The sequence below is a fragment of the Schistocerca serialis genome, chromosome 1 (genome assembly GCF_023864345.2).
Source record: "Schistocerca serialis cubense isolate TAMUIC-IGC-003099 chromosome 1, iqSchSeri2.2, whole genome shotgun sequence".
In the NCBI taxonomy this organism is placed as follows: Eukaryota; Metazoa; Arthropoda; class Insecta; order Orthoptera; family Acrididae; genus Schistocerca; species Schistocerca serialis.
The window spans coordinates 832500329-832527761 of record NC_064638.1 but is presented as its reverse complement, the minus strand read 5'-3'; the positions used below and the strand labels follow the sequence as shown (position 1 = coordinate 832527761).

The window sequence follows — 27433 nt, the reverse complement described above, 5'->3', positions numbered from 1 at the left end:
AAAAACAGCGCGCTGTCTGTTAAAGTCTCATAGCTATTGCTGTGCGAAATATGGCTCAATGAAAGCAGGTTGTAGTTTGGTAACGCACATTCAGCTGATGACATGATGTCTTAGTTTCTTGCCAGGGGTATCACTGACGATGCTAATAGTTTAATTGTGAGCAGACTTATACTATTCCTTTTCATGCAAGAAATACATGTGCCGATTCATCTTGGTAGCAAAGTTAGCAATAATGTAATCTTTAAATTTCTGATCACTTATAAGTTGTTTAACCAGTGTTTTCTCTGTGGCAATTAAGCAGAGTGAACTAAACCTATTGTTTATAGCCCATGTATTGGGAAGCCCAATTTTCAATTTTTTTAAGGGTGCTCGTATTTCTTTCATAAGAAGCTGCAGTGACAGGGAAAGTAAGAATCAAGTTAATAAGCTTTGATACTTCGTCGTAAATATTTTGAAGGTCATTGTCCATTATGAATTTTAAAAGGTCTGCAGGTGGTAAGTAATGTGTCTGTCAATATAAATGTTTCCTACCTTATTTTCCAGTCGCTGTTTATTGAAGAATGGGTAATTTAGGAGGCGATCGTTCAGTTTAATATTGAGATGAAGTCTTAAGGGACTGGAAGTCACACTCTATTCACTATTAAATTTCTTGTCACAGCTTTCAGTACTTGAGGTCACAGCGTCCTTTAACAGACTAGTCATCTTCTTGATTTTACCATTGCATATACTAATATCACACGCAGTTTTGTGTTGAAGAAGTGCATAGAGATGACCAGCATATACAAATATTTCTGTGTAAAGGCAAAGCATGAACAGGAGTAGAGTTTTATTAAGAATGCTAAGCAAGCCAGAAGCACTGCTGAACGACTCTGCATCACAATCTTAATCATCTGTGGTGATATTTTGGAACGTATCTTTCAGTTCATGAGATTTAAGACATATTACCTGAACAGCTCGTGAACCGGAATTCCAGCATGCAGTAAGTGTTTGAGGCAATCTGAATACTTTATTTCTAAGAGTTGCGTTCTCTGTGAGGACTTGCTGAAAGTGAATGTAGTGCTACAGGATTGTAAATGCTAAGCCTCATTACTTTGACACTTTTAGAGAAATGTAACAGCACTAGACTAAGTTTATGAGCTTACCAGTACAAAAATATAGCTTGTGGATACTTTTGTCTAACGAAGTTTTGGACACCTTCATGTTTACTTGCCAGTGCCGAGGCTCCGCCGTACGTTTGGGTCGCTATTTTGTCAGTAACTTCCCAGACAAGCACATTTATAAGCATAGCAGATGGATTCTTTCCCCATGATATCTACTCTCCCCCCCCCTTTTTTTTTTTGGTAATATCTTCGAGATCATCACTCACATGGAATGTGCACAGTTCCGAAAATCTAAAATTTAGATCAGGACTTATCTAAATTAACTTTTTTTATCCATTTCATTCATTTGATTAGTTAGATGCTATTGGTATAAATAGTTTATCGTAAAACTTTGTTGATTACAGATACCAGTAAGATAGAACTTTGTTACCATTGTTACTATGTAAATATATACCAAATATCTAATTTTCACAGGAAGTAGATCGAAAATATATGAATAATTACAGTTGTCCTACAGCTAATGCCAGAGACATGATAGTAACTTTTGCTCTCACTGTATTTCAGAGTAATTAGCATTTATAGCTGAAACATTGTTACTGAAACAGACTACAATATTTGGGGAAACTAGACACCATAATTCAATAGCAGTTACTGTTGTACTATAATTTTATATTCAGAACAATCTTTCCCCAGTACTCACTTAATCAGGAATGTAAATCCTTAATTGTAATTTGTAAAAAGACAGCAAACAACAATAGTTGAGTGTACTACTAATTATTGTAGTATTATAAAAGAGAGGCTGTTGAGAGCCATTTTAGTCAGTCTGCGGCAGGTTATGAAATGAGAAACATACGTGTCTTAAATATGCGTCGCAGGCGAGTTAGTACAAATTGCAATTAGTATAATATGCCAGGTTTTATCTAAATTTCGCACCCGGGAAATTATTCGGTAATTGAGCGATTGTTTTTGACGATTTACTGAAAACGAGCAATTAATCTCAAGAACTGTGACGCATTTTGCGAACAGTGAAAAAAGTACTGAATTGTGTTGTTTCCATATTGTGCTTACCGTGCATGTCGTTTTCGTTTTGATATGACTATATACTTTTCTAGGTACTAAATGCTTTTAACGGCAGTGTAATTAGCGAATGTGTTAGTGATTTACTTGCTACACGTTAATTATTGTGAAGCTGCATTTACGAGGGCAATCCCAAAAGTAAAGTCTCCTATTTTTTTATAAGTACATAGACCTGTTTATTTCTACAATGGTTTACATCAGTTTACAGATTGAACACTTAGCTATTTCTCGACATAAATCACCATTTCTGTCAATGCATTTTTGTAGACGCTGTGGCAGTTTTTGTATGCCCATGTCATACCAGCTCGCCGCCATGCTGTTCAGACAGTTATGAAGTGGCGTGATTGTTGCTTAGTCTCAGGTGTAAAGTGCTATGCCCAGGTTTCGTCACCCGTGACAATTGAGTCCAGAAAGTTGTCCTGTTCGGCTGCAAAGCGGTGAAGAAATGAGCGGGAAGCATCAACTCGTTGCCGTATGTGGTCCTCAGTCAGCATGCGTGGCACCCATCTTGCGCACACCTTCCTGTAGTTCAATGATTCCGTTAAAATTCTGTGAGCGGTGCTTCGGGAAACCTCAGGAACCAACGTGCACAGATCATCCAGGGTGATCCACCGACCTTCACGCATGCTTTGCTCAACCTTCAACACTGTCTCCTCAGAAATTGACGGTTTCCCGCTCCTTTGTTCGTCGTGAATTTCGGTCCGCCCAGCTGCAAACTCTCTACACCACTTACGAACATAGTGACATCCATCCACGACTCGCCTTACACTTCCGTCAATTGGCGATGGATTTCAATCGACGCAGTGCCCTTTTCGTTCAAAAACCGAATAACTGCGCGCAATTCGCACTTAGCGGTAACATCCAACGTTAGCTCCATTCTCAACGGCTGCCTCAGCGTGCGCATGTTTACACACAGCACGTGAAGCACTCTTCATAACAGTGTGACCAACTGCCACACAAACAGAGTTCTGCACTTATAAAAAAATAGGAGACCTTACTTTTGGGATTACCCTCGTAGGTTAGGTTACTGCACCCGAACTATCATCTCCATTGTAGAACATTAAGCGAGCATCGTTTCTGACTTAACCGTTATCTATGATAAGTAATGGTAAATGATATTCGATGTGGATTATTTAATATCAAAGTGGAATGAAAGTGTTTTGGACTGCAAACCTGGTGTAGACATGTAATTTCAAACAGGCTACTTTTGCCAATTAGGCTACTTTTCAGCGAGATTTGACGGAGGCGCAGTTATGGAAGGCACATTAGCTCAGGTGAACACGGTAATGTTACACATTGTATACAATTTCTAATAAATCCTGAGCAGTTTTGTCACTAGAAAAATTGTGAAAACGAATAATTCTTTCTACGAGTAGCGTACAAAACCTCATAATAATACTCATTTGTGACTTACAAAAAAAAACAAAAAACACCCACGGTTTCATGTTTGACTTCCAACAAATTCGTATGATCGTAATTTTTATGTAATGTGATTATTAATGGCAACGGTAACAGACTCAGTTAATTCGCTTTGAATTGTGCTTGACATGCCTTTGAACCAAGAAGTGATCCATAAGTGATCACTGTCTAGCAAAAGTTCGAATAATTCAAGGCAGTTCCCTTTGTTGTCGGGACTTTCATCTTCAAAATGTCCTCTGAATGAGAGTTCTTGTTTGCACAAGAAACAAACAACATCAATAAGTCTCTCGGATATGAATCTATTTTGTTTTACTTATGCAGTATGTTTTATGGCAAGAAGTTCGGCTCCTTCAGAAATTGGATGTTCAGTTCGTCCATGATCCAACAACTAAAAACACTCTTGATTCTAAAGATGCCATCTTGAATTCTGGTGTTGCTTGGTTTTTCTGCCAATATTTTTTGTCAAACATACTCCTAAAGAATCACAGCCCCACCAAATAAAATACATGTCTAAGAATATAATTTTTTTATTACAGAGCAACATGTAAACCAAGGATACTTTTTGTACCAAGAAAATACAAAAATATATTTTTGTCCCATCAACTATTTTAATGACGAGGTGTGTGGTGTGAATCGCTTATCCTGATGAGTGCACTTGGTTTCGTAAGTTCAGCTTGAAAATTGTTTGTCATCTAATTCGCGAAAAAAAAACAACACAAGTGTTCCCTCGGAACAAGCCATAATATGATCTGTTAATCACATACACTCGCGAATCATATTACTAAAACAAGTTTGTTAAACCGGAACTGAACAGCGCGAGAAATAATACACAGTTGCACAGCTAAGACATGTCTCAATGCCACGCTTCTACAACATATGTGACTGGCTGCAGCCCTATCGGCTGCCACGTAGAAATAAGTGGCTGTTTCTAGAAGCCTCCAGTGAACTGTTAAACTGGATAACATGCTTAAAGGATGGAGCGAATGAAACTGTTGTAACACGTAAAACAAACGTACACTGTTTTTAATGCGTTGATATATTCTAACTCTAAAGTTTTGTTGAAATTTTTGGGTAGGCTAAGCCTCAAAAGCCTCTGAAGAGCTACGCCACTGGGGGGCGGAGAGGGGGGAGGGGCACGGCGGCTACTGGGCTCTAGCACATTAGGACTTTCGAGGCACTTCACATTCATGCAGAAGCGGTTCCGATAGCTGTTTGAGATCGAAAGGTTCAGCAAAATGATTGTGACATTTTACATAAACATTTCGTTTTGCGCTACACCTTGCATTAATAATTTTGTTTTTTTACAGATGACGACGCAGGAATGTATGGATAGTACCTAGGGAGATAATTGAAATACGACTTACATTCTGTCGTTGTTGTCTTTTAGCGCTCGTTCGTGATGGCTGGCATCCGGGCAGAAAGTTAACAAAAGCACGTTAACATGCTAGTCGGAGTATTTCTCTGGTTTTTTTTTTTTCCAAAATGCGATAAAGTACATACGATCCAATTCAGCTCTATAGATCTTTGACATTTGACATCTACATGTAATGTGTAACATGAAGAGTGCTTGTGTTGGCGTAAGAAAGGGGCTAATCGCGGTAATATTGATAGGATAAATAACACAAAAACATAAATAAAACAATAAATAAATAATGGGTAAATGAACAGAAATTAACCTCGAAAACTATTAGTACTCCTTTACAACGAAGCATTTCAAATTACTCCCAGTAAGTGCAAAGGAATCTCGTCGTGGTTTTAATAGCGATGTTTCCTTACTAGTGCACTCTACTCTAACAAATAAATGCGTACATTTTAACCATATTCTTTATAGCATATTTAGCAAGAAAATAATTTATAAATCAGGAACGAACTTTTTGTGAAAATAGTAACAGTTTTGTCAGGAAGTTCCACATTAGAGAGCACACCGCTGCAGCGTGAATGATTCAACCTACAAAAAAACAGACTTCCCTGTGCCCTATACATGATGAAAGACAATCAGTAAGGTACGGTTTTACATACTAATATACATACCTCTCAGTAAAATCTCCACGCTTGTCGGTAGTGTTCACGTCCGCCCTGTAATATTCGTTAATATAAATTAATAATAGCTTGTGACCATCGTAAAGTAGGCATCATTAGTGCTATGACAATGACTAATGCTTATTATTTGGATTCCTTACATTTACACCGGTTAATTGATGTCGTTACTAAAGTGTTGGACGTATACGGTGGCTCTGTATCCAGTGGGACGTCACAAGCTGTATTTGTGTGTGTGTGTGTGTGTGTGTGTGTGTGTGTGTGTGTGTGTGAGTGAGTGTATGTGTATGTGCGGGCGGGTACGAGCACGTACACGCGGTAAGTAGGATACGTAAAGAATCAGTAATGCATTTAGACCCTTAAATAATCAGTGGCATGTTGCCTGAAACGTTTATATAGCAGACAAGTTTTAGGTTTGGAGATACGTGGCTATTATAGTATCTCTGAATGTAAGTATCATAAGCAGTCCGTATAAAAAAATATATTTAATTTACATTAAGACCTAAAACGTACTCTTCATCGGAGCACTCGTCAGAATAGCTGTCGAAGTACATGGCCTCTTGACAGCTCCCATTCCTAAGGTCACTCGCAAACTCCAATGTCAGCTGATAGAGCTGTCCTTGCTGCAAGACATCAGACAGTTTTACTTCACACCATTCCTTAGGTGACCCTCGTCGTACCTCCACGACGGACACTCTTTTTATTGGCCTGTTGAATAAAGTGTGTTCTTACTCCATGCATCAAGTCAATCAGAGAAGAGTCCACAACAGAACCTTTCTTAAAAAGAAGTAATATTCGTCAATTCATGCAACAATGTTTGAAGCATGCGTGAATTGGCCACAAACTGTAAATTAAAGAACTTGTAGTAGTACAGTGAAAGAAGTGTGATAAATTTACTACGAGTAATACTTGCTCACATCGATAGGTAATTTCGTGCTGTTTTTCCGTTTCTCACTTTTATGATTAATTCTGTTTTCTAATGACTTCTATCTCGTACCAGTGATTGAATCTCGACTAATCTTCGGTTATTAATAATTTATATGTGATTTGAGGTGCTGCCATTGATAAAATAATGAAGCAGGCAACGCAACACTGGGGAACTGTATAAACACAAGTTTTATACCGTTTCGATTTTTAGTGGCAAAGCTTTCATTCACGTTACTCTCTGTCTAGGGAAAGTCGTCATCAATATTACTCCTGGCGCAAAATTAATATACGGGGTGTCTCAGTTGGAATGGTCAATATTGATGGATATGACAGGAACCTCGTTCGAAGTAAAAAAGAGTAGTAACGAAGGGCTCTAAAACGAATACCTTAAGAGCTATGAACACATCTTCATCTTCGATACTGTGAACGAGTCTCCTCTTTATTATTCGTAAAAAAATCGGTTTCGCCGAGATTGCTTTTAAATATTTCAAATGATTATCGGTTTCGAAAGATCTGTGCTGTCATCATTGGATGTTGTAACATACTAGCTGAAGTTCATGATCTGTACAAGCTTGCAAGCCGCATAGTGATGTTGCGTCATTTTACAATAAATGGCAGCAAGGAACATCACCATGTCAAATATAATATACCAGTAATATAAACACAAATCATGTTGTGCTAATGTCCTAGCGCACTCGTTCACCTGACACAGTAATGATCGTCATTTAATGAGGAGGCGATTCACACAGTGAAGCAATGGCTCCGCTTCCAGGACAAGGATTGTACCGACGCGGCATACACGCCCTTGTTTCGCGCTGGAGGAAGGCCATAGAACGGGATGGAGATTAGGATGTGTAGATAAAACACCATACTTTCATGTGGGTAATTCTCATTACGTTCAATAAAGAATTGTTGAAGAAAAAAATGTGGTGCATTACTTTCTGAGCAACGCTGGTAGTATGACACTGTCCGTTGTAATGGTTTCCTGGGCACTTTGCCTAGGTCGGTTTTGCTCTGCTGTTAAAGACATCTAATGAAGTTGCACTTTTGTAGGACTCTGGGGACTATTTGTGTTTGCTAGCATATTACCAGAAGCATTGTCGTTGATATTATCACAGTGCACAGCGGCGGTTCGCCTACAACGTCTGCGGCCAGTGCGGTCTGGCTGTCAGGAGCAGCCTGCGCTCATTACGGAGTTTGGCTGGTACTCTGAAAGGGACTTTCGAGCGTGTGGTGTCATCTCAGTGATAGTGGTCTCAACACTGCGGCAGTTACTGGCAAAACGCTCCCTACTTCCTAGGCGGTTGACTGCATAAGTCATTCTACTCCCGTCATTATGCTTTTCAGTAAAAGGATGACAGAAGAGAATACTGACACCGTACGAAGAGTGCAGTCATGATGGCAGCCAGAAGAAAACATGTCGCGACTATGGATACCAGTGTGATTTCTGTGTTGTAGCGTACCGATTACGTTATTACTAGGGGACTAGGCCTAGTGGACACGATTCATTAATCGAGTTTAATGTATCCAGAAGGCTCACTTGTCACTTGTAAGGGAACGGTTTAACCTGAAGGAAAAAGGAGAGGATAATCTAAGTCCCGACAAGAGAGTGAGCAGTCTCAGAGAAGCAATGGATAGGGCTATGCCAACTGTCAGAGACTAATGATTTCAGTTAGGTAACTTTAGAAAGGACGTCCGCATGCGTTGCAAGTCGTGCCTTCGAAACATAGGAGAGAGAGACAGAGAGAGAGGGAGAGAGAGAAGAACGTTTGAGAATTTAAGTCGTGTCACCTATACTCGACAAAATGGTTCAAATAGCTCTGAGCACTATGGGACTTAACATCTGAGGTCACCAGTCCCCTAGAACTTAGAACTACTTAAACGTAACTAACCTAAGGACATCACACACAGCCATGCCCGAGGCAGGATTCGAACCTGCGACCGTAGCGGTCGTGCGGTTCCAGACTGAAGCGCCTAGAACCGCTCGGCCACTCTGGCCGGCTATACTCGGCAAATATACAGCAAACATGTTTGTCAGTTTACGATATTTCATGCAACTGTATAAATAATAAAGCTTACCTGTACTCTCCAAAACTATCCGCTGGGTCAATGACTGATATATCCGCTTTTGAAATACTCAAGTTGTCTCCAGCATTTAGAATCACAGTGTTCGTTGGTGTGAGACATGAAATGTTGACCTCAACTCGGCCTTGGAAGTATCGCTTTTCAGGAATAGGCTGCAGCCAAACGTGGTAGCCCACCGGAGTCACATGCCGTGGCAGAAGGGGGCTTTCTTCGATTCCACGTGGGACGCTCAGCGCGCGTTTTCTGCGATTGTGATTCTGAAATCGCATCCTCTTTATTTCAAATGTCAGTCTCATTGAACATAGAAAACAGCTAATAAAAATTCTAAAATAGTAGCTGCCGTGAAAATTGATAGAGTTTTCAAGACACCAAATTACTTTTCAAATATTATTAATCTTTATATTCAGTTACATATTCAATAGATGTGTGATTTACGCAGGGTGGAGAGAAGGCACGGAGGAGTTATAGTTGTGACTAACAATTTTGTTTATGATTAGTTTACATTGATAATTAACACGCTAAAACCAATAGTGAGAGACTTCCCGTCTTTCCTCAGGCAGAACCTCGAACAAAAGAAGAGAGAAAAGAATAAATAAAAAGGTTATTCACAGTTATAATCTCTTCTTGGCTTTTGGCCCACTCTGTATTAGAAAGGTGCTTACCACACTGTCGTCTGCTTTCAAGAGCTTGCGAATTAAGTAAGATTGACAACGAAAGAGTGATAAAAAGAAAACTACATGAGAAAATGAAAATTGGCTAGGAGCGAGGAGGACCCGCGCACTGTGTGTTCCGTATGAGCTTAATTATGTTTATAGACAGTTCACCCACTCCCGGAATCGAGAATCATAAACCATTTTTAGCTGTTATCGACACTGATACTCGCAAGATACCGGTCCCAGGGATTTCAAGACTTTCGAGAATGTTTTAATTTCAAGTTTGAACTCGGGAATCAGATGACAAAAGAAATATTTTTTCGTGTGATGTAACTACAAATTCACAATTTTCGGATTTCTTTCTTTAGTTGTACTGTGAAACCTTGCTTCTATGGGTCTTGATGTGCAAGTTGATCAGTATCAAAATATGTGACGTAAATGGCCATTACCTTTTACTTACAAGCTTAGATATTTTACACCGCCAGTGTCACGTAGGCCTTGGTGCGTGACATAAATTTCAACTTCGAAAAGTCCACCGTTCGTAAGAAAAAGAGGGCTTCATAAACGGACGGAAAGGCAGACGGTCAGATAACAAATGACATTTTTTTTCGTGTCATATAACTACAACTGCACGATTTCCCGATTTTTTCCTTTGTTTGTACTGCGAAACCTTGCCTCATACCAAATTCTCATTTTAGGTCAACAGGAAGTAGCCTATAGATTTTGATGAGTGAGTTATCGGAATATATGATAGAAATGGCCGTATCTTTTGATGCTATTGACTTAGAAGCTTCAATTTTTCACAGCACGAAAGGACCATAGACCTTAGTATGCCACATAAATTCCAACCTGACACGTCCACCTCTTTCTGAGAAAAAGCGTTTTTAGCAGATGGACAGACAGGCAGAGAGACGACCGGGCAGCATAGTGATCCTATAAGAGGTCCATTTTTACCGAGGCACAGAAACCTAAAAAAGAGAAAAAGCAAATGAGCGGGACTATCAGCCGGCATAGATTTTTGTAACAAGACAGAAACTGAAACCTTCTGGCAGATTATAACTGTGTGCCCGACCGAGACTCGAACTCGGGACCTTTGCCTTTCGCGGGCAAGTGCTCTACCAACTCAGCTACCGAAGCACGACTCACGCCCCGTACTCACAGCTTTACTTCTGCCAGTACCTCGTCTCCTACCTTCCAAACTTTACAGAAGCTCTCCTGCGAACCTTGCAGAACTAGCACTCCTGAAAGAAAGGCTATTGCGGAGACATGGCTTAGCCACAGCCTGGGGGATGTTTCCAGAATGAGATTTTCACTCTGCAGCGGAGTATGCGCTGATATGAGACGAGGTACTGGCAGAAGTAAAGCTGTGAGTACCGGGCGTGAGTCGTGCTTCGGTAGCTCAGTTGGTAGAGCACTTGCCCGCGAAAGGCAAAGGTCCCGAGTTCGAGTCTCGGTCGGGCACACAGTTTTAATCTGCCAGGAAGTTTCATATCAGCGCACACTCCGCTGCAGAGTGAAAATCTCATTCTGAAGACGGAAACTACCTGTAACCTAATGTTACACTGAGCGAGGCGGCGCAGTGGCTAGTACACTGGTCTCGCATTCGGGAGGACGACGGTTCAGTACCGCGTCCGGCCATCCTGATATAGGTTTTCCGTGATTTCCCTAAATCACTCCAGGTAAATGCCGGGATGTTTCCTTTGAAAGGGCGCGGCCGACTTCCTTCCCCGTCCTTCCCCAGTCCGATGAGACCGATGACCTTGCTGTCTGATCTCCTCCCCCAAACAACCCGACCCCTAATGTTACTATGTACGGTCAGTTCGAGGAGATGTGCCTGCCCCGAGTAGAATACGCCTCGCGGATTACTTAAGAGTGCTGGTGAGCGGGCTAGCCTCGGTATGGTTTTTAGAAGGTTTCCCACATCTAGCTACATATATACCGGGCTGGTTCCCGTGACGCGTCTCCGGTATACGCTCCACAAACATTTAGAAGCTGTTCTTACATTTAACCAGATTCTGTCCGGAGAGGAGGGGAAGGGAGTGGAGGGAGGAGGCGGTGAGGATGGTGTCAGCTAGGGTATCCGACCACCAACTGCCACTAACGGTGCCTCCAGCCTTGTTACGACAATGCCGATCCCGTAGTAGAAATGGAAAAGAGAAGAAGAACAACAAAGGTAGTCACTGTATTAAATAACGATGAACACAAATCTGGTTTCATTGTCATACAGGGTGTTTCAAAAATGACCGGTATATTTGAAAGGGCAATAAAAACTAAATGAGCAGCGATAGAAATACACGGTTTGTTGCAATATGCTTGGGACAACAGTACATTTTCAGGCAGACAAACTTTCGAAATTACAGTAGTTACAATTTTCAACGACAGATGGCGCTGCGGTCTGGGAAACTCTATAGTACGATATTTTCCACATATCCACCATGCGTAGCAATAATATGGTGTAGTCTCTGAATGAAATTACCCGAAACCTTTGACAACGTGTCTGGCGGAATGGCTTCACATGCAGATGAGATGTACTGCTTTAGCTGTTCAATTGTTTCTGGATTCTGGCGGTACACCTGGTCTTTCAAGTGTCCCCACAGAAAGAAGTCACAGGGGTTCATGTCTGGCGAATAGGGAGGCCAATCCACGCCGCCTCCTGTATGTTTCGGATAGCCCAAAGCAATCACACGATCATCGAAATATTCATTCAGGAAATTAAAGACGTCGGCCGTGCGATGTGGCCGGGCACCATCTTGCATAAACCACGAGGTGTTCGCAGTGTCGTCTAAGGCAGTTTGTACCGCCACAAATTCACGAAGAATGTCCAGATAGCGTGATGCAGTAATCGTTTCGGATCTGAAAAATGGGCCAATGATTCCTTTGGAAGAAATGGCGGCCCAGACCAGTACTTTTTGAGGATGCAGGGACGATGGGACTGCAACATGGGGCTTTTCGGTTCCCCATATGCGCCAGTTCTGTTTATTGACGAAGCCATCCAGGTAAAAATAAGCTTCGTCAGTAAACCAAATGCTGCCCACATGCATATCGCCGTCATCAATCCTGTGCACTATATCGTTGGCGAATGTCTCTCGTGCAGCAATGGTAGCAGCGCTGAGGGGTTGCCGCGTTTGAATTTTGTATGGATAGAGGTGTAAACTCTGACGCATGAGACGATACGTGGACGTTGGCATCATTTGGACCGCAGCTGCAACACGGCGAACGAAAACCCGAGACCGCTGTTGGATCACCTGCTGCACTAGCTGCGCGTTGCCCTCTGTGGTTGCCGTACGCGGTCGCTCTACCTTTCCAGCACGTTCATCCGTCACGTTCCCAGTCCGTTGAAATTGTTCAAACATATCCTTTATTGTATCGCTTTTCGGTCCTTTGGTTACATTAAACCTCCGTTGAAAACTTCGTCTTGTTGCAACAACACTGTGTTCTAGACGGTGGAATTCCAACACCAGAAAAATCCTCTGTTCTAAGGAATAAACCATGTTGTTTACAGCACACTTGCACGTTGTGAACAGCACACGCTTGCAGCAGAAAGACGACGTACAGAATGGCGCACCCACAGACTGCGTTGTCTTCTATATCTTTCACATCACTTGCAGCGCCATCTGTTGTTGAAAATTGTAACTACTGTAATTTAGAAAGTTTGTCCGCCTGAAAATGTACTGTTGTCCCAAGCATATTGCAACAAACGGTGTATTTCTATCGCTGCTCGTTTAGTTTTTATTGCCGTTTCAAATATACCGGTCATTTTTGAAACACCCTGTATGTTTGTGTCAACGGGAGTTGGCAGGCAGCGAAATACGTTTGCTCTCTCCAGCAACTACGGTGCCACGGATGGAAAATCTCAGTTGAGACATGAGAAGTATCAAGAAGGTAAATATTTGTAGTTGATGCGAACAGAAGAGCTTTGGCTTTGGTTTGCATAAACAGTATACGACGGAAGAAGACATGTACTGGGATTGTCTAGTTATCAGTCCGAGTGTGCTTCCACCTCGACACGTGAATATAAAGAGCAGCAGAGCATCATTAGTCATAAGAGCTATAGTCTCTGTGGAATGGGACCCTCTCTGACAGCTACGCGAATTATCGTAATGTAGCCCTTTTTTTAAGTCACCACTTTCGACTAGTTTGATGCTGTCCTCCATCATATTTTCTCGTTGTTGTTGTTGTTTTGTGTCTCCCCCCCCCCCCCCCATCAACCATGGACCTTGCCGTTGGTGGGGAGGCTTGCGTGCCTCAGCGATACAGATAGCAATACCCTAGGTTCAACCACAACAGAGGGATATCAGTTGGGAAGCCAGACAAATGTGTGGTTCCTGAAGAGGGGCAGAAGCCTTTTCAGTAGTTGTAGGGACAACACTCTGGATGACTGACTGATCTGGCCTTGTAACATCAAACCAACCGACCTTGCTGTGCTGGCACTGTGGACGGTTGAAAGCAAGAGGAAACTACAACCGTAATTTTCCCCGAGGGCATGCAGGTTTACTGTATGGTTAAATGATGATGGAGTCCTCTTGGGTAAAATACTCTGGAGATAAAATAGTCCCCCATTCGGATCTCCGGGCGGGAACTACTCAAGAGGACGTCGTTATCAGGAGGAACAAAACACTGAGCGTGGAATGTCAGACCCCTTAATCGGGCAGGTAGGTTATAAAGTTTAAAAAGGGAAATGGATAGGTTAAAATTAGATATTGCGGGAATTAGTGAAGTTCGGTGGCAGAAGGAACAAGACTTCTGGTCAGGTGAATACAGGGTTATAAATACAAAATCAAACAGGGGTAATGCATGTGTAGGTTTAATAACGAATAAAAAATAGGAACCCGGATAAGCTACTACGAACAGCATAGTGCACATTATTGTAGCCAAGATAGACACGAAGCCCACGCCTACAACAGAAGTACAAGTTTGTATGCCAACTAGCTCCACATATGATGAAAAGATTGAAAAATGTATGATGTGATAAAAAAATTATTCAAATAGTTAAGGTAGACGAAAATTTAATGGTCATGGTGGACTGGAATTCTATATTAGGAAAAGGAGGAGAAGTAAAAGTAGTAGGTGAATACGGACGGGGGGTGAGGAATGAAAGAGGAAACCGCCTGGTAGAATTTTGCACAGAGCATAACTTGATCATAGCTAACACTTGGTTTAAGAATCACGAAAGAAGACTGTATACGTGAAGGAGGCCAGGAGACACTGGAATGTTTCATGTAGATTATATAATGGTAAGACAGTAGAAGAAGAATGGTTAGCTTTGAGAGATGAAATAGTGAAGGCAGCAGAGGATCAAATAAGTAAAAAGACGAGGAGTCCTTCGATAACAGAAAAGATATTGAATTTCATTGATGAAAGGATAAAATATAAAAATGTAGTAAACCAAGCAGGTGAAAAGGAATACAAACACATCAGCAATGACATCGACAGTAAGTGCAAAATGGCTAAGCAGGATGGCTAGAAGACAAATGTAAGGATTTAGAAGAATATATCACTAGGGATAAGATAGATACTGCCTACAGGAAAATGAAAGAGACCTTCGGAGAAAAGACAACCATCTTTACGAATATCAAGAGCTCAGATGGAAAACCCTTACTAAGCAAAGAAGGGAGACGTACTTGAGGGCAATATTATTGAAATGGAAGAGGATATAGATGAAGATGAGATGGAAAATATGATATTGTGTGCATAATTTGACAGAGCACTGAAAGACGTAAGTCGAAACAAGGCTCCGGAAGTGGATAGCATTCCTAAAGGGCAAACTGGGCTCGGGAGAGCCTACCATGACAAAACTCTTCCAGCTGGTGAGCAAGATGTATGACACAGATGAAATATCCGAAGACTTCAAGAAGAATATAGTAATTCTAATTCCAAAGAAAGCAGGCGCTGACAGGTGTGAAAATTACCGAACTGTCAGTTCAATAAGTCATGGTTGCAAAATACTAACACAAATTCCTTACAGACGAATGGTAAAGCTGGTAGAAGCCGACCTCGGGGAAGATCAGTTTAGATTCCGTATAAATGTTGGAACACGTGAGGCAATACTAATACTAGGACACATCTGAGAAGATAAGTTACGGAAAGGCAATCGTACGTTTCTTGCAGTTGTGGATTTAGAGAAATTTTTGGCAATGTTGGGTGGAATACTCTCTTTCAAATTCTGAAGGTGGCAAGTGTAAAATACTGGGAGTGAAAGGCTATTTACAATTTTTGCAGATACCAGATGGCCGTAATAAGAGTCGAGGTGCATGAAAGGGAAGCAGTGGTTGGGAAGGGAGTGGAATAGGGTTGTAGCCTAACTCCGATGATATTCAATCTGTATACGAGCAAGCAGTAAAGGAAACAAAAGAAAAAAATTGGAGTTGGAATTAAAATCCATGGAGAAGAAATAAAAACTTTGAGGTTTGCCGACGACATTGTAATTCTGTCAGATACAACAAAGGATCTGGAAGAGAAGCTGATCGTAATGGACAGTGTCTTGCAAAGAGGATATAAGATGAACATCAACAAAAGCAAAACGAGGATAATGAAATGAAGTCGAATTAAATCAGGTGATGCATGAGGGAATTAGATCAGGAAACGAGATACTTAAAGTAGTAAATGAATTTTGCTATATCAGGAGCAAAATAACTGTTGATGGTGGAAGTAGAGAAAATATAAAATGTAGATTGGCTATAGCAAGGAAAACGTTTCTGAAGAAGAGACATTCGTTAACATCGAGTATTGATTTAAGTGTCAGGAAGTCTTGTCTGAAAGTATTTGTATGGAGTGCAGCCATGTGTGGAGGTGAAATATGGACGATAAACAGTGTAGACAAGAAGAGAATAGAAGCTTTCGAAATGTGGTGCTACAGGAGAATGCAGAGAATTAGAGGGGTAGATTACGTAACTAATGAGGAGATCTGAACAGAATTGGTGAAAAGAGGAATTTGTGGCTCAACTTGGCCAGAAGAAAGAATCGGTTGGTAGGCAACATTCTGAGGCATCAAGGGATCACCAATTTAGTATTGGAGGGAAGCGTGGGGGGTAAAACTGGTAGAGGGAGTCCAAGAGACGAACACTCTCACTGTGTGCTAATATTTTCATCTCTATAATAACTGAAGGTCATTCCACAATGAACGCAATTTTTGGAATACCTGGAATTTTTATTCAAGTAAGTTAGCAGCACTGAACGTTGTACAGTTTCAAATTATGTTCTTTATGGTTTATAATGGAGCGCTTCATGACGGAAGAGCCTGTAGTCATAACAAAAACGTATTACAAAAATGGTTAATGTGCGCAGACACTGTTTGTAAACTCCGCGGAATGTTTGGTCAAGATAATAAACAAAATAAGTCGACTATGATGAGACTACCTGATAAATTTAAGAAAACGGGTTCGGTTGTGGACGTGAAACCCTCGGGGCGACTTCCTGTTAGTCGTTCTGTCGGAAACATCGTATCCGTGAGTGATAATGTTGCTGTAAGTCCGTTAAAATCTATGCATCGACGTTCATAGATGGATATTTCCAGAACCAGCATGCAACTATTCTGCAAGAAGTTCGACACCTTTGGGCCTATAAAATCCAACTGACGGAAGAACTGAAGCCACACGATCACGAAAAGCGCCGAGTATTTGTCCATTGGATGCTTGCCAAGCAAGGCGCGTACAACAGTTTTATGAAGAAAATAAGGTGCAATGTCTGTTGAATGGCTTCGTGAAAAAGCAAACTTGAGGAACTGGTGCACAGATAACTATCGAGTAATTATGAATAAAGCCGTTACATTCACAACGAAGATTATCTGGAGTGGCATTTGGGTTGGGGGCGGAATTAACAGTGGACGGCGAATGTCATCGCAAGGTGTTAAGAGAGCTTTTATTATCTGAACCGAATCGTATGAATGCTGAAGAAGTTTGGTTTCGACAAGATTGTACAACCTGTCACACATCGATTGCAGCAACAGACTTGTCACGAGAGAAGGTCCACGACCGGGTGATTTCTCGTAACGGTGACGATGACTAGGCAGCCAGCTCTTGTGATTTCTTTCTGTTGGGGTAACTGATATTTCGTGTGTATGCCAAGAAACCACGATCACTTCCAGAGCACAATGACGAGCTTCTGCTTGTAGTTTCCGAACTAGAGGCGCAAGGAAGTGGAAAACATACGTAAAATGTCATCGAAAGAACCAGAGTGTGCCTGCAGAGTCATGGAGGACGTTTTAGTAACATAATACACTGTCTGACAAAAGAATGTGAAGTACCCAGAAACCATGGTGGTATGTCAATGTAACTTTTTACATGTACACCTCATTGGTGTGTGTGTGAATGATTAGAGTTGCAACACTCTGTGACAAGTAGAAAGGCCATCAGAGTGCATTAGTGTTGTTCTTGTCAGCGTCAGATGTTGAGCAACGACTATGAAGTATATGAAGATGCTGCATATGCTTGTGAGACAGCGTTATCAGCACCTGACAGTTTGAAAGGGGCCTCATTGAGGGATCTATATGTGATATGACAGTGGTCCGCTGGTGGACTGCATGGGAATGTAAGGGCAGGAGTACTTGTTGTCAATTCTCAAATGGGTCATATAGTTCTAAGCACTATGGGACTTAACATCTGAGGTCATCAGTCCCCTAGATTGAGAACTACTTAAACCTAACTAAGCTAAGGACATCATACACATCCATGCCCGAGGCATGATTCTAACCTGCAACCGTAGCAGCCGCGTGGTTCCGGACTGAAGCGCCTAGAACTACCTTGTCAAGGTTCCTGTCAACCAAGTCTGACCACCAACAGGGAGTATCGCCGTATTGAGCACCAAGGACATCGTGATCCAGTCACTTCTGGGCCTGCCATTTAAGTAATGGACTCCCTGCAACATTTTGTGTCATTTCGCATCGTTAGTCGGAGACTAGGAGCAGCCGGGCTAGGAAATTATCGTCCCTTGAGTAGGCTGTCGTCACACACCGCAACACAAACGGCTGTGTTTGGGGTGGTACCGTGACTGGAAAGCATTGCCTGCTGATGAATAGCGGCGCAATGCGTTCAGCAGTGAATCACTGTCCTGCATTATCCCGGATGATCATCGTCGGCGAATATGGTGGTGACCTAAGGAAAGGTCCAATTCTTCCAATGACTGAAGAGGCACATTTGTGTCACTCCTGGCGTCATGGTGTGGGGAACCGTGGGTGTGACTTCTGGTCATTGCTGGCAGTGAATGAAGGAAGTTTGACGACACAGCGGTACATAATGGACATTCTGAGTCCTCTTGTGTTACCTCTGATGCTACAGTATCTTGGTAGAATTTCTCTATAGGTCAATGCTCCTCTATACTGGACACGTATTTCTATGAACTGTCTGTTTGATGTTGAGGTTCTTCTGTGACCAGAAAGATCCCCATGTCTGCGCCCCATAGAACGTGTGTGGGACCAGTGCTGGCGTCAAATCTGTCCCAGTGCCAATACCCAGGATATCAAGGACCAGCTACAACGTTTGCAGGCTTATTTGCCTAAGGAGAGGATATAACGCCTTTACGGCACCGCTCCCCACCGAAACAGTGCATACATCCAGGCCAGAGAGGATGCAAGTGGGCTCATACTGCCAGATTCTTTATAAATTTGACTCCATTCTGTAATCTCTGTAATAGCATCACATACCCTCTCTACCCGTAATGTTTTATTTTGTTCCATCCCCTCGTCATCGGTGCTTCACTTTATTTGTCAGGTAATGAATTCCATACATAATCACAGGTAGAACACACTGCAGTAATGTGCATATTACTGGATTTTATCAATAAATATATATGTTACTGAACACTGAAAAGTGGCGTTCTTTATGTGATACTTTTACCATATCCAAAGTCTTGTGTACTCTGTTTAGCATGTCATGTCCTTTGTCTACTCTTTCTTCCAGCGACAAGTGACCCACCATATTTCTCTTAAACTTGTCTCATTTTCTTGATAAGTCTGTTCCAGAGACTCCTTTCCTCACGTATTTTTTAGTACTTATTTATTTCATACTTCATCGGTATACTAAATTTTCAGCATTCTTCGATAGCACAAAATTTCAAATACTTTCTGTTTTTTTTCCTGCAGACTTCGTATCGTCCATTTTGCACTTCTAAACAACGCTGTACTCGAAATGTACACTTTCAGGGTCTACTTCCTCAGGTTAGTATCAATATCTGATATGTAAGACATTTGTAGAAGAACGGCTTTTTTACCTGTGCGGTCTTATTCTGATAACTTCGTTTCTTCGGAAATGCTGCGCATTTCTACTTCCTAGATAAGAGAATTCCTTCACTTCTTTAAATTCTGTTCCATTTCCAGTTTATACGTCCCTGTTTTGTTTATCCATTATTATATTATTAATCGGCTACTCCAGCTCACGGTTCTTGGTTCACTGTCCTAGATGCAGACAGACAATCTCATGGCTTCAAGGGCAACAAATTTTTAATATTCCATGTAATTGTGGATCAAATTTAATAATTTAAAATTCTACTGTAATTTAACCATTAAGTGGTATAATCTTAAGTTAAAGGTTTAACACAATAAGACAAGTATTGCTGTCGGAAACTGTGTATTGATCTTGAATCAGCGTTAAGTTACGGCGTGCAAATTATCCAGATTGTATTCATACGCTGTTTGAGAATTAGAGCACTTAGTGACTTTGAACAAGCTTTACACATCATTTCAAATATTTAAGAAACTTTTCCTCGCTAATAGCACCCTACATCCCAAAAAAAACAATGATGAAAAAAAAAATCGTCGCTTACCAAATTTTCGCAGTACATGCAGTAAAACTTGAGCGTCACTCATTATGTTTTAATTTATTTCCTCTCTACCCTTAACTCTGTTCGCAACACATTTTGAAGGGGATACGCCCATATACCACTGAATGTACTTGCATCATTGTATCACCGTACGACACAAAGTTCAGGAGATATGACGATATTAAAACTAGCTTCTCCATAAAATGAAGGGCAAATTACCAAGGCTACATGCATCCAGTATTCGATAATGAGAGTACTTAGCGATTTCTAACAAACTTTACAGATAATTTCAAACCTTTTCTAAACCTTTTCTCGCTTACATGCTTAACGTCAAAAATTTAGCACATTAGCTTATTTGGAAAGTAATGAGACGTTTGAAGCTACTTTATGCATGTGATATTGATTCTTTAAAGAATCGATGGTTTACTGGTTCCGTACTAGCTAGGCCGTCCATTCCTCTCAACAGGTCTAGTAAGTCTCTCTTACCTTTGGCCAGAAAGGCTAGTCGCGCGGGGTAGCCGAGCGGTCTATGGGCGCCCTGCCACTGTTCGCGCGGCTACCCCCATCGGAGATTCGAGTCCTCCCTCGAGCATGGGTGTGTGTGTTGTCCTTAGCGTAAGTTAGTTTAAGTTAGATTAAATAGTGTGTAAGCCTAGGGACCGATGACCTCCGCAGTTTGGTCCCATAAGACCTTACCACAAATTTCCAGAAAGACTAAGTCGCCTGTGGAGCTTAGCATTGAAATACATTCTCCTTGCATGTTCGTTATCCTTTCGGAATTTTATTCCACTTATTTCATTGCTTTTTGGACGTAGAAGTTGCCCAAAACAGGCGATAACCTACAGCACTGCCTTATACCTTTCCTAACACGAACGCGGCTTCATTGAACCTCCACGTTTCTCACTCCATTAGTGCTTATTCATCTGCCTCCGTAACTGCGCTCAGTTACACGGTTCAGTATCACTAACGTAAACACTGCATACGTCCGAAGTCAGCTGACCGAGGTGGCCGAGCGGTTATAGGCGCTACAGTCTGGAACCGCGCGACCTCTACGCTCGCGGGGGAAGGAATCATGCCTCGGGCATGGATGTGTGTGATGTCCTTAGTTAGGTTTAAGTAGTTCTACGTTCTAGAGGACTGACGACCTCAGAAGGTTCAAATGTTTCAAATGGCTCTGAGCACTATGGAACTTAGCTTCTGAGGTCATCAGTCCCCTAGAACTTAGAACTACTTGAACCTAACTAACCTAAGGATATCACACACATCCATGCCCGAGGCAGAATTCGAACCTGCGACCGCAGCGGTCGCGCGGTTCCAGACTGTAGCGGCTAGAACCGCTCGGCCACTCCGGCCGGCGACGTCAGAAGTTAAGTCCCATAGTGCTCAGAGCCATTTGAACCATTTTGTTCGAAGTCAACGTTTAATAACCACTCACAGTCGCCAGGTACGGAAACGGAGTTTATCTGACGTCCAGAAGGGCATGAACATTGGAAACACTTCCGCAACGGTTAAGTTCCTTGGAAAGGGCACGGCCGATTTCCTTCCCCCTATCTTCCCTAACCCGAGCTTGTGCTCCGTCTCTAATGACCTCGTTGTCGACGGGACGTTAAACACTAATCTCCTCCTTCTCTTCCTCTTCCTGCTCCTCTACTGACAACACAATACTCCCCCTGTTAAGTATGTAAACTGCTCGCATGTCGCCATAATTAAAGTACACCGTGCATTACAAAATGGCGCCATGCGACATCGGTGTCGAGGCAACTGTGGTGCACCACGGGCCATAGACGACAGGGGCGAACGACGGCTGTGGACATGTGTACTGGCGAATAGACGTGCAACTGTTGAGCAACCGACCGCCACATGACGGCTAGAATTTGCACGCAGTTATCGCAACTGGACGTCCGCTTAGTGGCGGCAAGTGCTATTTTCAGATGAATCGCTTTTTATGCCCCGTGGAACAGTTGCCTATTGACGTGTACGGCGCGGATTTCCTGAAAGCAAACACCCTGCAACAGTCGTCGGAAGGGCCCAGCTCGGAGGTGGGAACGTTACGGTCTGGGGAATGTTTCGTGGAATTTCCTCTTTGATTTCGTCATCCTCGATGGCACAAAGGATTACCACAAGGATGCATCAGGCTTGTGACAGGTTGTCACATTAATGTGGTTGTGCAGTGTATTTCACCTAACACTGTCGAAGAATGATCATTAACAAGGTATACAATTTTTCTTCAATCTCTTGTCCACTACCAAACGCAACAGCATTGCTTCTCTATTATTTTTTCCCTTCCTGAAACCAAACTGATTTTCGTCAAGTAAGTCTTCAATTATTCTTTCTATTCTTTTATATATTATTCTGGCCAGTTGTTTCCAAATGGTTCAAATGGCTCTGAACACTATGGGACTTTAACTTCTGAGGTCATCAGTCCCATAGAAGTTAGAACTACTGAAACCTAACAAACATAAGGACATCACACACATCCACGCCCGAGGCAGGATTCGAACCTGCGACCGTAGCGGTCGCGCGATTCCAGACTGCAGCGCCTAGAACCGCTCGGCCACCCCGGCCGGCAGTTGTTTCCAAGCATAGCTTTTTAAACAAAGCGGTCCGATAGCTTTCATGTTCATCCGCACCTGCCTCATACAGCGATCTGAAGATCTACATCTACATCTACATCTACATTTATACTCCGCAAGCCACCCAACGGTGTGTGGCGGAGGGCACTTTACGTGCCACTGTCATTACCTCCCTTTCCTGTTCCAGTCGCGTATGGTTCGCGGGAAGAACGACTGTCTGAAAGCCTCCGTGCGCGCTCTAATCTCTCTAATTTTACATTCGTGATCTCCTCGGGAGGTATAAGTAGGGGGAAACAATATATTCGATACCTCATCCAGAAGCGCACCCTCTCGAAACCTGGCGAGCAAGCTACACCGCGATGCAGAGCGCCTCTCTTGCAGAGTCTGCCACTTGAGTTTATTAAACATCTCCGTAACGCTATCACGGTTACCAAATAACCCTGTGACGAAACGCACCGCTCTTCTTTGGATCTTCTCTATCTCCTCCGTCAGACCGATCTGGTACGGATCCCACACTGATGAGCAATACTCAAGTATAGGTCGAACGAGTGTTTTGTAAGCCACCTCCTTTGTTGATGGACTACATTTTCTAAGCACTCTCCCAATGAATCTCAACCTGGTACCCGCCTTACCAACAATTAATTTTATATGATCATTCCACTTCAAATCGTTCCGCACGCATACTCCCAGATATTTTACAGAAGTAACTGCTACCAGTGTTTGTTCCGCTATCATATAATCATACAATAAAGGATCCTTCTTTCTATGTATTCGCAATACATTACATTTGTCTATGTTAAGGGTCAGTTGCCACTCCCTGCACCAAGTGCCTATCCGCTGCAGATCTTCCTTTTTCCGGAAATTTCCTGTTAAGTCCTCATCTTCATATATTTTGGCACCAACTGAAATAACCTTCTAGGTCCTACATCTCCATAGATTTCAATAATTACAAACTTACGTCATCGGCTCCTGCAACCTTCTTTGAGCTGAGATCATTCAGAGTTCTGCCGAAGTCAGACATCATCATTAGATCATCTATTTCTCCCATATCAACTTCGTCCTTCTCTTCTGTCACAGTTAATCTCCGTCGTTCAGGTCATCTGCCTCCAATTTCACCAGCATTTATTAGAGGTTTTTCCATTGACGCCACGTGGGTTAGCGCCTTTACATTTTCTTTCTTCGAAGTTACGTTTAATCTTTGTGTACGCCGTACCGCATTTTCCTAAAACGTATCTGATATTTTCCTCTCATCCACCATGATTTAGCCTTATAGTAATTTCTGTTAGTTTCATTCTAAAACTATCTATACTGCTGTCTTCTCACCTCAGTCCGCATCTCGTGGTCACGCGGTAGCGTTCTCGCTTCCCTAACACGGGGTCCCAGGTTCGATTCCCGGTGGGGTGAGGGATTCTCATCTGCCTCGAGATGACTGGGTATTGTTGTGTCGTCATAATCATCATTCATCCCCATTACGGTCGGAGGAAGGCAATGGCAAACCACCTCCGCTAGGACCTTGCCTAGTACAGCGGTGTGGGTCTTCCGCATCGTCCCCTACGCTCTGTCAAGGAGTATGTGACTATATCATCTCACCTCAAGCTCAAGATTCGCACATATTCTCCATTTGTCCATAACCCGAGTATTTATTGCTTTATCAATGCCTGCTTCGCTTCTTCTTTAACTACAACTGTCTTGGCGTAATGCCTCTTGGTTTTTGACTCGTGATTTTCCTTAACGACTTCCCTGAGGTCTCGCTGCCGGACTGGAGCCGAGCCTGCGGCAGGGGACTGTGTGTATGCAGCTGTTGCCCAAACGCCTGAGGGCTTATCCCTGGTTATTACCGCTGCGGTTCCCCTCTTGTTACCTGCACCGTTAGTTCGCAGCAGTACCGGAAATTAGCGTTCGTTTACCTTGACGCTCTCTTCTTTCTTGTTGAAACTACTGTCATGTTTGAGAATTTCTATGGATTCCTTCAACAAGCGGGCGTCGTAGCTCTTCTCCACAGGGAGAACCTGTTTGTCGGTGGCTTTTACTATGTGGTCGATCTCAAACACCGCCCGCTCCGCTACGGCCGATTTCTCCACTCCTTCCAAAACGCAATAACGTTGATGTTCAGCAATCCTGGTATTCGCGTATCGCAGGCATTTCCACACACGCACGTTGCGGTATACTCCCAACACTGCAAGTGGATTGTTTTCGTCCTTTGTCATCTGAAACAGTGTTTACTCTTCTTGGTAGTTCTGCAAATAATCTTTATTCCGTCTTTGCCCAACATACGGCCGATTCTGTCCGTCACCTATCATACCCGACATACCTTCTTCCCACTTGTCCGTTTTTCGAGTGTTATTTTCGCGACACTTCTTATGCAACCTGTGGAGAACCCTTTGCTCCGCAGGACGCATTCCACGTGTAGCATCTCACGGCCGAGGTGCTGCGCCCCACATATTTATGTTGTGTCTATTACACATTCCCCTTTCCTCGCTCGGGTGACGATTTCACAGTTTCTGTACGTATCGGTCCCTGTGTGTCGGTTTCCGATACACTCTGTGATTCAGGTTCTGACCATTCCTCGTAACCAGCACGTCTGAAAAGGATCGGTATCGGTCCTTTGTTACCTCCTTAGTAAATTTTATGTTGACATGGAGACTCTTCAGGTGTCTTAGGAAGTCACTGAGTTATTCCTCAGCACGGTTCCATACGAAAAAGAGTACGTTTGTCATAACTTCGATAAAAAAGATGCCACGTCCAGCGCCTGTCTCACCTAATGCTCTACAAAGAAATTGTCAACCACTGGACTAAGAGGGCTACCCATGGTGACGCCTTCCAGCTGTTCACAGAAATCGCCATTCCACATAAAGTAGCTGATGGTAAGAGAGCCATGGAAGAGCTTGGTGACACCCTGTGGAAAATGAAATCGGTGTGCTTCAGATACTCATTTGTGTGGTTAACACATGTCGACGACGCCTTCGTCATGTGGAGTTATGCAACCCGATTGAGAGACCTAACATTCCAAAGTTCCGATACGTAGAACGTCAGTTTTGTTCCTCCTGATGATGATTTTCTTTTTCTGACGGCGATGTATAAAATATACTTAGTTTATCTCTTAAAGCAATGTTTACACTTTTCTAAATCACATTATTGCAAGAAAATTGTTTTAAAAGTTAGATTTCTATCGCTTTACAACGCGTTCGTCTTCACAGTGGTTACACAGTGACAAATTAATTTTGAAATACTCTCTGACATTCGCGAAGAAGAGACAATAATAATGACTGATTTATTTCTAATCTAAGAGAATAATGAGACGACGTTTTTACTCACTCCAAAATCATCCGGAAAGATGCCAGACGCTGCAACTGCGCATACTAGCGCAATAATAAAAGCGTGGAGCTGCATGGTCCACGCTTTGTTTGCTGAAAAGTAAAATAATGCAAAACTTAGTTATTGATGTAGTGTAGAGCTTTTTTGGTAAGCAGCACCCATCGCAGGAAACAATAGGATGTGATAAAAGTCCAGAACTCATTCCTAATGGCAAGCCACAAGAAATATTTCCACACCAGTCGAAATTACTAGCAGTAATTGACAACTTGTCCCTGAAATCGATCAGTTTTACTGCCTTCTCAGTTGACAATTAGAGTCTCAGCAGGCACTGGTGACAAACGACATAATTAAAAAGAAGTATCGAAACTGACTATAAAACAGTCAGCTGCACTTTTATCTGAGTGGTGATAATTTTAACGTTGTGAATACTGCTGTCACTCAAGTTTCAAGGACCACTCCCATGAAACGACGAAACAGTACGTTAAAAAAACTTTACACCAGTTGTAATGAATCTGGATTAAGATAAATGTGAAAATGACTAACGCAATTTTTATGACCCTGTCAAGGAAGGTAAAAGTGAAAATTTCTCATGAGTTAGTGGAACATGAGTTAGTGGAACAAGTTGATAATTTTAGGTACCTAGGATGCCAAATAACCAGTAACATGACAAGTAATCAAATAGTATTTTCTGATGTGCGGTAAATGCAGAATTAAGAAAAAGACCAGTGAAATGTTTTGTATGTAGTTTTTAATGGATTGTACCGAAACACGCAGCGGAGAAAGGAGAATTGCTGAGAGGATTTTAAGATGTGGATATGAAGAGGAATGGAAGACGAAAAATGGAGAGATAAAATGAGAAATGAGGTTCTGTTACACAGGGTAGGTGAGAAAAGACACGCACAGAAACCAGTTAAGAGGGGGAAAAGAAACTGACGGCGTCATGTGATGAGAAGAGGCTGCATAATAAAGGTTTCGATAGAAGAAAAGCAAAATTTATGACAGGTTGAAGAATTTCAGACGAAGCGACTGCCAACATGTAAGACACTGAATTTTGCTATTTCTGGAGGTGGGTGTGAAGGCATCCGTGACTCGTAGAGCAAAATAAAGAGTATAGTTGCGACTGGCTGCTGTAATTGGTCATATAAGTGTCAGAAATATCAGCTCATTGAAGAGAGCTCTGGAAATCTGCCAAAAGGCATGCACCCGACCAAAAGGTACATTACTGTAACGTCAATAATGTGAGAGAACTCTAATTCGTAGGTACATCGAGCAGACCACAGCAGAAAGAATAATGTACCTAATGTTCTCAGTGTGTAAAACAATATTGGACTCAGAAAGAAATAACTACACAAGAATATCGTTAAGGGCGATAATGACTGTAAGTCACATTTTAGAGAGAAGACCTGTAAAAGACTCTAATTCACGATGGATTGTGAAGGCAGCAGCTCATAAGCAATTTCTAATTACAGCTGGAAGTGAAAATTGAATATAAACG

At 42.3% G+C, this 27433-nt stretch overlaps 1 protein-coding gene across 1 annotated transcript in view; it reads right to left on the bottom strand.

Annotated features, from left to right (window-relative positions):
- Positions 1-27433, bottom strand: part of LOC126484820 (thyrotropin-releasing hormone-degrading ectoenzyme-like) — a 297846-nt gene that overhangs the window by 257505 nt on the left and 12908 nt on the right. Inside the window, exons 2-5 of the mRNA XM_050108419.1 lie at positions 25939-26030; positions 8640-8902; positions 6147-6341; positions 5628-5672 (exon numbers count right to left, since the gene is read on the bottom strand). Of these exons, the coding sequence (XP_049964376.1) occupies positions 5628-5672; positions 6147-6341; positions 8640-8902; positions 25939-26013 (578 nt within the window). The 5' untranslated portion in view covers positions 26014-26030. The remainder of the gene's footprint in view (positions 1-5627; positions 5673-6146; positions 6342-8639; positions 8903-25938; positions 26031-27433) is intronic.